At 45.3% G+C, this 11,533-nt stretch overlaps 1 protein-coding gene across 1 annotated transcript in view; it reads right to left on the bottom strand.

The window, feature by feature from the left end:
- Window positions 1–1,728: 1,728 nt before the first annotated feature.
- Window positions 1,729–11,533, bottom strand: part of MRPL45 (mitochondrial ribosomal protein L45) — a 33,798-nt gene continuing 23,993 nt past the window's right edge. Inside the window, exons 5-8 of the mRNA XM_039476735.2 lie at window positions 7,119–7,167; window positions 4,856–5,005; window positions 2,655–2,828; window positions 1,729–2,441 (exon numbers count right to left, since the gene is read on the bottom strand). Coding sequence (XP_039332669.2) covers window positions 2,355–2,441; window positions 2,655–2,828; window positions 4,856–5,005; window positions 7,119–7,167 — 460 coding nt within the window. The 3' untranslated portion in view covers window positions 1,729–2,354. The remainder of the gene's footprint in view (window positions 2,442–2,654; window positions 2,829–4,855; window positions 5,006–7,118; window positions 7,168–11,533) is intronic.

Here is an 11,533-nt window from a genome sequence, read left to right as displayed (position 1 = left end):
TGGCTAATGCTCTGCCAGCACCCAGGTCAGTGCTGACATTGCAGATGGTCTGTGCCTGGTCCTTCTAGCCAGCCCCTCACATCTGGGGCCCGTTTGCTCAGCTGGATTTAATCCCAAAGGGGAAATGGAAATGGCACTCATCCTCTGGCTCTCTGGTGGCAGCTACTGCTTAGCTGCTATTTAGGATTATCTAGAGAACCCTGAGATATCCAGGGGAGTGGGATGAAACAGCTTATTTGAAGTACTGTTTTTACATATTTAAAGGAATCAATGTATCATTTGCCTCCTAAGTGTGTGTTTTTTTGTTTCTTTGCTTCCCTACCCTGTGAGGATTATTTCCCCTTCCTCCATCCTCCCTGGATGTGGGTCCTGCTCAAAGCACGTCCCTTCTCATTTTGCCGTTAAGCCAGGACTCAGGCAAATAGGATGTGGCCAAACCTCATTTGGGCAGTAATGCTGCAAACTAATACACACTTTAAGCCAAAAGGGTTGGAACTAAGTAGCATGAGAGTGGTTGACGAGAGACAGCAGGGCTGTCTCTTCCCTAAGCATATATATCTATATTTCCATAGTTAACACTTAAAAGGCCAGGAGTGGTGGCTTGCGCCTGTAATCCCAGCACTTTGGAAGGCCTAGGCAGGTGGATCACCTGAGGTCGGGAGTTCATGACCAGCCTGGCCAACATGGTGAAACCCTGTCTTTACTAAAAATACAAAATTAGCCAGTGTGGTGGTACATGCCTGTAATCCCAGCTACTTGGGAGGCTGAGGCAGGAAAATAGAACCTCTTGAACCTGGGAGGCGGAGGCTGCAGTGAGCAGAGATCGCAGCATTGCACTCCATCTTGGGCAACAGCGGTGAAACTCCATCTCAAAAACAAATAAACAAAAAACCACTTACCAGTTGCTATAAAAACATCAATCTTCCCTAGTGAAGCCTGGTTTGCTACTTTGCTGATAGTAGCTTTGTAGAGACTGGAGAGTTAGGTTATTTATCCTTGACCAGATTCCAGGTTCTTTGGACTCTACTCTCAAGACAAGGTCAGTACAGATTAATCTTTACTTCAAGTGACAGACTGCTTCAAAGAAAATTCTAAGCTTGAGAAAGAGAAGTATGGCCGGGCACGGTGGCTCACGCCTGTAATCCCAGCACTTTGGGAGGCCAAGGTGGGCAGATCACCTAAGATCAGGAGTTCGAGGCCAGCCAGGCCAACACATAGTGAAACCCCATCTCTACTAAAAAAAAAAATACAAAAATTAGCCAGGCGTGGTGACGTATGCCTGTAGTCCCAGCTAATTGGGAAGCTGAGGCAAAATAACAGCTTGAACCTGGGAGGCAAAGGTTGCAGTGAGCTGAGATTGTGTCACTGTACTCCAGCCTGGGCAACAAGCAAGACTCCATCTCTAAAAAACAAAACAAAGTTATTTCTCTTGTCACGTTCAGATGACCCAGGACACACGGCCATGTGAGGTCCCACACCCTTCTAACGGCCCATCTGGAGCTAAGAAACAAGGAGGGGCTGGCCTATTTTCCTCTACACAAGTTCATACTCTTGTACATTCACCTTCGATACTGGGCGGGAAAGAACAGTCCCCATCTTCAAGTAGTGTTAGAAATCAGGGAACCAAGTACTGCAGATGAATTTTCCAAATGTAACAACCTGTCCATGGCCCCTGCCTCCCCCGACGCTTCCTGATAACAGTCAATGATTAAGAACACAATCAAAGGCTGAGGGATAAATTATTTCTTTATATTTTTCCATAAAACCCAAATGCTGATTCATCAGTGAGTCAGTGTGTGAAAAAGGCCCTCTTAAATATCTTATAAACACTAATTATTCCTTCCAAGTTTGGATTTCCAAACTTAAAATCCCATCACTCACAAGTAGGCTAACCTTCCACTTCTACCATTTGAAGGCTGGTCTACTCCCAGCCTGAACCAGGGAAAATGTACAGAACTCACCAAAATTTTTCGAACACTCTGACAGTGTTTGATTTCAAACTCTAATCCCTGCCCTGTGATTACAAAGAAGATGCTGCTGGTTCTCTCTCAAAGTCCCTGCTGTGGGAAAAACTGGTGTCCAATGTTCTCTGAAACATGCTGTCTTTCATCTAGACTCAGAAGCTAGACATACAATTTAAACAGGTATAATAGGACCAGGTCCATGGCCCTGTTATACCTGCCACCTACTAGGGCCCAGCCATTAGCCATGGTTGTTGAGGAGATTGCTGAAAAGACCTGAGCAGGATGGGAGAGAACAAAGGTAGTTCTTTCTATTGCATGATAGGGCTGGAAGACTTCAAAGCTTCCAGCAACCTCATTACCCAGGCTTCACTCCAGAAGTCATTTTTGCCATCAGGCTAGCTGAGGCTTCTGGGCCTCTCCTTGTGCCTCTTCATATTCTTCTTCTGGCTTTAGCTGAGGGCCAGGGATCATCACCGTCTGAAAGAGCAGGATGCCAAGTTACCCACCAAACAAGTCCATGGCTAACCCAGAAGAACTTCATCTCTCGCTCCTACCCAGCCACCTACCCACCAAGCCTTCCCTTTCCCAGTGGTACATCACGCCCTCTCACCACTAGGTGGAACCTAACAGAGTGGCTTAGGAGACCATGAGTACGGCCTCAGCTCTCTTAAAGGACTCAAGCCACCTTACCTTAATGATGGGCTGCTTAGGGGGTGCCCATGAGGGAACGATCTTGCCATGCATTCTCCAGCTTCCATAGGGGTTTAACAACTGCTTTTCAAATACAACATACTCCAGGACATCCTTGGGTACATCTTCCTGTCCATACATCAACCGGCCAAACCGGTCATAGATGGCCAGAGTCTACAAGGATGAAAGCAAAGCTGGCCTCTTAATTTTTTCGGTGTGTGAGTTGTTCATTTTATTGCCACATAACCTTTTTTTTTTTGAGATAGAGTCCTACTCTGTTGCCCTGGCTGGAGTGCAGTGGCTCGATCTCAGCTCACTGCAACCTCCGCCTCCTGGGTTCAAGCAATTCCTTTGCTTCAGCCTCCCAAGGAGCTGCGAGCTGGGATTACAGGCACGTGCCACAATGCCCAGCTGATTTTTTTTAGTATTTTTAGTAGAGATGGGTTTCACCATATTGGCCAGGCCTGTCTCGAACTCCTGACCTCAGGTGATCCACCCACCTTGGCCTCCCAAAGTGCTGTGATTATAGGTGCTAGCCACAAGGCCCAGCCTGCCACACAACCATTTTTGAAACAAACAACCATAAAAAAATCTTTTTTTTTTTCTTTTTTTTTTTGAGACAGAGTCTTGCTCTATTGCCCAGACTGGAGGGCAGTGGTATGATATCATCTCACTGCAACCTCCATCTCCCAGGTTCACGATTCTCCTGCCTTAGCCACCTGAGTAGCTGGTACTACAGGTACACGTCATCATGGCAGGCTAATTTTTGTATTTTTAGTATAGACAGGGTTTCGAAATGTTGACCAGGCTGGTCTTGAACGCCTGACCTTAAGTGATCTGCCCACCATGGTCTCCCAAAGTGCTGGGATTACAGGCATAAGTCACTGTGCCCAACCAAAAAAAAATCTTTTTTTTTTGAGACGGAGTTTCGCTCTTGTTACCCAGGCTGGAGTGCAATGGCGCGATCTTGGCTCACCGCAACCTCCGCCCCCTGGGTTCAGGCAATTCTCCTGCCTCAGCCTCCTGAGTAGCTGGGATTACAGGCATGCGCCACCATGCCCAGCTAATTTTTTGTATTTTTAGTAGAGACGGGGTTTCACTATGTTGACCAGGATGGTCTCGATCTCTCGACCTCGTGATCCACCCGCCTTGGCCTCCCAAAGTGCTGGGATTACAGGCTTGAGCCACCGCGCCCGGCCAAAAAAAAAAAAATCTTAATGGGTAGAAAAAAAATTATCTCAAAATTCTGAATCTAGGCCTATCTAATCAACTACTGACACTTTACTCCTTTTTTTGAGACCGAGTTTCACTCTTGTTACCCAGGCTGGAGTGCAATGGCGCGATCTCAGCTCACCGCAACCTCCACCTCCTGGGTTCAGGCAATTCTCCTGCCTCAGCCTCCCAAGTAGCTGGGATTACAGGCACGTGCCACCATGCCCAGCTAGGTTTTTGTACTTTTAGTAGAGACGGGGTTTCACCATGTTGACCAGGATGGTCTCGATCTCCTGACCTCGTGATCCACCCACCTCGGCCTCCCAAAGTGCTACAGGCATGAGCCACCATGCCCGGCTTTGACACTTTACTCTTACAAGTTCTTTGACAGGCAGCAAAGAGAGTGGGGAGTCAAGACCAAGAAGGAGCCGGGCATGATGGCTCATGCCTATAGTCCCAGCACTTTGGGAGGCCAAGGTGGGCGGATCACTTGAGGCCAGGAGTCTGACACCACCTTGGGCAACATGGCAAGACCCTGTCTCTACAAAAAATTCAAAAATTAGCCAGGCATGGTAGTGTGCCCCTGTAGTCCCAGCTACCTGGGAGGCTGAAGTGGGAGGATTGCTTGAGCCCAGGAGGTTGAGGCTGCAGTGAGCCATAATCGCATCACTGCACTCCAGCCTGGGTGACAGGATGAGACCATGTCTTAGAAAATTTTTTTTAAAAATGTCATTCTCTCTGATGCCAAAAAATAAAAAAGGGAAAGAAAAAAAACCACCGGGAAGGGCGGAAGAGAATATCTTCACACATGTCTTAGTAGAGCCAACATGTAACAGTGGGAAGGGGACAGTGGCACAGCAAGGAAGACAGACCACAGTGTACCTTTTGTTAGTGTCTACAGTCCTGGGCAATGATACCCAGCACTCTAGAGGGAGGTGCCCAAGCTGAGAGTGAGAAAAGCTGGGAGGAAGGCAGACTAGTGCCTCTACCTGGCGTGTGTGCATGCGCACGGTGACCTGGCCGTACACGTTGCTCTCGTTCACCATACTTGAACAGCGAACTTGAACAACATGGGAGGGCTCTAAAGATTCCACAAAGCTCCAGCGGACGGTCTTATATTTGATGTCCCAGGTCATGTCCTAAGGGCAAAGGAGAACAAGTTCAACTGGATTTTTCCATCCCTTTAGGGAAGCTGGTGCTGCCACACTCTCACTTCCTGCAAGACTACAGCCAACAGGCAGCACACCATGTGCTCTCTAGTGCCTATTTTCTCTCTCACCTTCCCGTTTTGTTTAGGCTATTGTTCAAGCTCACCTGACAACTTTCTCTTCATCTAAATCAGAGCTTCAGACCCACCCTCCTCTTGGAGGCCTTCTCCAAATCAATGAAAACCACATTCCAAACTGCCAGCATGCCCCATACACCATCATCCCTCCCATACACTTTAATAATCTGGCAATTATTGCATGTACTTGTGTTCACTGCACATATATATATATATATATATATATATATATATATATATATATATTTTTTCCCCCCGCCACTCAGCTATTAACAGTGAAAAGTGGGAATTTTATAGGGCCATGAGGGCTAAACTAAGACTCGGGAAAATGGATAGAAATTCAAGTTCTACTGATTGAAACTCAAGTTCTTATTCTCTTGGTTTTTTTTTTTTTTTTTTTTTTTTTTTTTGGGAGACAGAGTTTCGCTCTTGTTACCCAGGCTGGAGTGCAATGGCGCGATCTCGGCTCACCACAACCTCCACCTCCTGGGTTCAGGCAATTCTCCTGCCTCAGCCTCCTGAGTAGCTGGGATTATAGGCATGCACCACCATGCCCAGCTAACTTTTCGTATTTTTTTTTTTTTTTAGTAGAGACGGGGTTTCACTATGTTGACCAGGATGGTCTCGATTTCTTGACCTCGTGATCCACCCACCTCGGCCTCCCAAAGTGCTGGGATTACAGGCGAGAGCCACCACGCCCGGCCCAAATTCTTATTCTTGAATCTCTAATTAAACCACAAAGTTCTTATCCTTGGGGGTCCCTCCAAGTACCTCATACTCCTGTTATCACTCAATATAAGCCTCATGAACTCTTGTTAATCCTTCATGATAGTGCAGGCATATGGAGCGGTGGGCTACTGTGGCCCCTATCCTGGCCTCAGGACCTATCCTCCTGCAGTGTCATTACTGCTTATTGAGGGACTTCTTTCATTTGTCAGGGCCCTTACCAGAGTCCGTGTCAAGACATTATCATTCAGCTACAAGCAAAGGAACTTAAGCCTGTGCCTTAAACTTCCTGCACTCTCAAAACTGATCCTTCTCAAGAAAAACCAGGCTGCTCATGATGGCTCATACCTGTAATCCCAGCACTTTAGGAGGCCAATGCTGTTGGATCACCTGAGGTCGGGACATTGAGACCAGCCTGACCAACATGCAGAAACCCTGTCTCTACTCAAAATACAAAATTAGCTGGGTGTGGTGGCGCATGCCTTTGTAATCCCAGCTACTCAGGAGGCTGAGGCGGGAAAATTTCTTGAACCTGGGAGGCAGAGGTTTCAGTGAGCCGAGATCACACCATTGCACTCCAGCCTAGGCAACAAGAGGGAAACTCTATGAAAACAAAACAATAAAACGGGGTTTCACCATCTTGGCCAGGCTGGTCTCCAACTCCTGATCTCAGGTGATCTGCTTGCCTCAGGCTCCCAACGTGCTGGGATTACAGGCATGAGTCACCACACCCAGCCCAGCATTTGTTTTAATAACAAAAACCTCAACATCCCATATGGGAACAAGTGAAGGAATAAACAACACAATGGAAATTCTAAAGCTACATTAAATATGCATACAAGCTGGGCATGATGGCTCATGCCTGTAATCCCAGCACTTTGGGAGGCCGAGGCGGGCAGATCACAAGGTCAAGAGATCAAGACCATCCTGGCCAAAATGGTGAAACCCTGGCTCTACTAAAAATATAAAATTAGACGGGCTTGGTGACTCATGCCTGTAATCCCAGTTACTCGGGAGGCTGAGGCAGGAAAATTACTTGAACCCTGCAGGCGGAGGTTTCAGTGAGATGAGATCGTACCATTGCACTCCAGCCTGGGAAACGAGCAAAACTCCATCTCAAAAAAAGAAAGATATAACTCTATCAAGACAGTTGAAAGTGAGCAAAAAAAGAAGATAAGACCAGAGATAATATCTAGAATCTGTCCATCGGGCACCCCACAGTTCTAAGGATGAGAACTTACAGGAAAACAGTGTTCGGTTACCAAGGTATGAAGTCGGTCATGGTCTGAGCTAGAAAAGAAAGCAATAAATATCATTGACTACTGTCCTTATAATACCCTGTATGAAAATTGAAAATGGCCCTGAAAATGGAAACAATTCATTTTTACAAATGTTTTCTGCACATCCACTGTAAGCCAGGTATATAATATGCTAAGTTCTGGGGACACAAAGATGAACAATAATATGAGTTACCAGAAAACCCTGAGATCTAATAGCAGAGTAAAATTAGAAGTAAAAAATAAATTTTTAAAAAATTATGTTCAAAAAACAGAACAAAAACCAAAAAAATTGTTTAAATCTAAGGAGTAGGAGGAAATTTCTCTAAAATTACCATACATCCTTAAGATGGGGACCCTTACTGGGACATAGGACCTGGTTTTTGTTTTAAGCTGGTATGAGCAGCAAAGTTCAACACAAGTAACAATCAAAAGCTTGTCTTATCTCCTCTTGCCTCTGACCCAGCATCAATACCATCTGGCTTGGCCTTATATCTTACATTCTTGTCTTTGAACCTAGTTGAAGACAATCATGTCTTTCCTGGTCCTATATTCTCTCCTTTATCTTGTTGCTGTGTGAGTGGCCAAGTCATGCTGATTCTATACAGCAATGGTTTAAAAAAACACAAAACAGACAACAAACCCTAGCTCCTATAGATACAAGATTTTAGGACAGTTCCTAACTGATGAGTCTCAAAAGTAAGGCCAAAGACTAGCTTCTTTCAGATACACACACGACTTTTTCTCAGTTTAGCATGAGCAGTTTAACTCTTTGTCCCCTTTGAAAAATCTTGCTCTCTAAGCCAGAGTGGGTAAGGGATTAGTTCTAACATGTCTACCTGCTTCCCTTTCATCTCTATTCCTAATAGAAAAGATTCCGAGTCATTTCCTCTACTGTAGGAACAGACTAGATGACTGAGCTGTGGTGACAACTACCATGATGACCATCACTGGCACTTCTCAGTGAACTGCTCCTCCTCACTATCCTGGCATAGAAGTCTTCAGTGGGAATAAACTCCATTTTCCATAAGTTCACTTACTATTTTGCAATATAATTTACTCTGAAAAATAAAAGGTAGACATCTGCTTCTCCAACATAATAGACCAAGTTAATGTAAAGTCATCCCCACTATAAATATTTAGAAATGTTGGATAAAATGGGGGAGGTGCAGTGGCTCACACCTGTAATCCCAGCACTTTGGGAGGCTAAGGCAGGTGAATCATGAGGTCAGGAGATCAAGACCATCCTAGCCAACATGGTGATTTATGGTGCCTGTAGGGCAAAGGAATTTCTTCTCTTTTCTTTTCTTTTTTTTTTTTTTTTTGAGACAGAGTCTCTCTCTGTCAGCCAGGCTGGAGTGCAGTGGCGCGATCTCAGCTCACTGCAACCTCTGCCTCCCAGGTTCAAGCAATTCTCTGCCTCAGCCTCCCCAAGTAGCTGGGATTACAGGTGCCCACCACCACACCCAGCTAATTTTTGTATTTATAGTAGAGTCGGGGTTTCACCATGCTAGCCAGGCTGGTCTCGAACTCCTGACCTAATGACCTGCATCAGCCTCCCAGTGCTGGGATTACAGGCATGAGCCACTGCGCCCAGCCAAGAAAGAATATTGAAAACAGCAACAAGCTGGGCACAGCAGCTCATGCCTATAATCCCAGCACGTTGGGAGGCAGAGGCAAGAGGATCATTTGAGGCCAGGAGTTCGAGATCAACCTGGGCAACAAAGCAAGACCCCTGTCTCTACAAAAAATTAGAAAAAAAAAAAAAAATTAGCCAGGTGCAGTGGCATACACCTGTAGTCCCAGCTACTGAGGGTTGAGGTGGGAGGATCACTTGAGCCCAGCAGGTTGAGGCTACAGTGCAGCTATGACTGCACCACTGTGCTCGCTCCAGCCTGGCTGACAAAGCGAGACCCTGACTCTTGGGAAAAAAAAGAAAAAAGGAAAGAAAGAAACAAAGGCTCACCTGGTAGAGCATTAAAAAAATTAGGCCGGGCGCGGTGGCTCAAGCCTGTAATCCCAGCACTTTGGGAGGCCGAGGCAGGTGGATCACGAGGTCAAGAGATCAAGACCATCCTGGTCAACATGGTGAAACCCCGTCTCTACTAAAAATACAAAAAAAATTAGCTGGGCATGGTGGTGCGTGCCTGTAATCCCAGCTACTCAGGAGGCTGAGGCAGGAGAATTGCCTGAACCCAGGAGGCGGAGGTTGCGGTGAGCCGAGATCGCACCATTGCACTCCAGCCTGGGTAACAAGAGCGAAACTCCGTCTCAAAAAAAAAAAAAAAAAAAAAAAAAAAAGAAAGAAACAGGCTAAAGGGAATCCTTCAGGCTAAAATGAAAAAACACCAGACAGTAACTCAAAGCCACAAGAAGAAACAAAAGACACTAGTCACGGTAAATACAAAATATAAAAGCCTGTAGTATTCTACTTTTGGTTTATAATTCCTCATTTTTCATCCTATGTGATTTAAAAGGCAAATGCATAAAACAATAATTATGAATTGATACAATGGCCACCCACGGTATAAAACTGTCATCTATGATAATGAACTGCGAGAGACATAATAAAGTGGGAGAGAGAGACATGTAGGAGCAGAGTATTTGTATATTATTGAAACTGAGTTGATATTATTCAAAGTAGGTTGAACTAGCCACCGAGCCCAGCTGTGTTTCTTTCTCTAATTCTGCAAAAAACACTGCTGGGGCCGGATGCAGTGGCTCAAGCCTGTAATCCCAACAATTTAGGAGGTCAAGATGGGTAGATCACCTGAAGTCAGGAGTTTGAGACCAGCCTGGTCAACATGGTGAAACCCTGTCTCTACTAAGAATATAAAAATTAGCCAGGCATGGTGGTGGGCAACTACAGCTACTCAGGAGGCTGAGGCAGGAGAACTGCCTGAACCCAGGAGGCGCAGGTTGCAGTGAGCTGAGATAGGGCCACTGCGCTCTATGCCTGGGGGACAGAGTGAGACTCCATCTCAAAAAAAAAAAAAAAAAAAAAAAAAAAAGGCTGGGAGCCATGGCTCATGCCTGTAATCCTAGCACTTTGGGAGGCCGAAGTGGGCGGATCACGAGGTCAGGAGATTGGGATCATCCTGGCTAACACTGTGGGCCCAGAAACCCCATCTCTAATAAAAAAAAAAAAAATATATATATATATATATAAAATTAGCCAGGCATGGTGGCATGCATCTGTAGTCTCAGCTACTTGGGAGGCTGAGGCAGAAGAGTCACTTGAACCCGGCAGGCAGAGGTTGCATTGAGCAGAGATTGTGCTACTGCACTCCAGCCTGTGTGACAGCGAGATTCCATCTCAAAACAAAACAAAACAAAAATCTTAAAATTCACATGGAATTTCAAGGGACCCTGAAGAGTCAAAACAATTTTGAAAATGAAGAATAAAGTTGGAGGACTCATACTTCCCAATTTCAAAACCTACTGCAAAGCAACAGTAATAAAAAATGTGGTACCAGCCAAAAAAAAAAAAAAAAACCCAAAAAAAACAAAACAAAACAAAAAAACCATCTATAGGCCAATGGAATACAAAAAGAATGCCAAGAACACTTAATGGGAAAAGACAGCCTCTTCAATAAACGGTGCTAGAAAAGTAGACATTCACATGCAAAAGAAAGAAAAAATAGCACCACATACTTTTCACTATGTACAAAAACTAACTCTAAATGGGGCAAAGACCTGAATGTGAGAGCTAAAACTATAACAATCTTAGAGGAAAAGATAGGAGAAATACTTCATGACACTGGATTTGGCAATGACTTCTCGAATATGACAACAAAAGAAAAAAACCAATATGGTAACAAAAGAAAAAAAATCCAATAAACTGAATTTCACCAAAATTAAAAACTTTTTGGCCGGGCACGGTGGCTCATGCCTGTAATCCCAGTACTTTGGGAGGGCAAGGTGGGGGGATCACAAGGTCAGAAGTTTGAGACCAGCCTGGCCAGTATGGTGAAACCCCATCTCTATTAAAAAATAAAAATAAGGCCGGGCGCGGTGGCTCAAGCCTGTAATCCCAGCACTTTGGGAGGCCGAGGTGGGTGGATCACGAGGTCAAGAGATCGAGACCATCATGGTCAGCATGGTGAAACCCCGTCTCTACTAAAAATACAAAAACCTAGCTGGGCGTGGTGGCGTGTGCCTGTAATCCCAGCTACTTAGGAGGCTGAGGCAGGAGAATTGCCTGAACCCAGGAGGCGGAGGTTGCGGTGAGCCGAGATCATGCCATTGTACTCTAGCCTGGGTAACAAGAGCAAAACTCCGTCTCAAAATAAAATAAAATAAAATAAAAATAAAAAATAATAAAAATAAATAAAAAGGCCGGGCGCGGTGGCTCAAGCCTGTAATCCCAGCACTTTGGG

This window comes from Saimiri boliviensis, chromosome 17 (genome assembly GCF_048565385.1).
Source record: "Saimiri boliviensis isolate mSaiBol1 chromosome 17, mSaiBol1.pri, whole genome shotgun sequence".
In the NCBI taxonomy this organism is placed as follows: domain Eukaryota; kingdom Metazoa; phylum Chordata; class Mammalia; order Primates; family Cebidae; genus Saimiri; species Saimiri boliviensis.
This window is presented reverse-complemented; position numbering and strand designations above follow the sequence as displayed.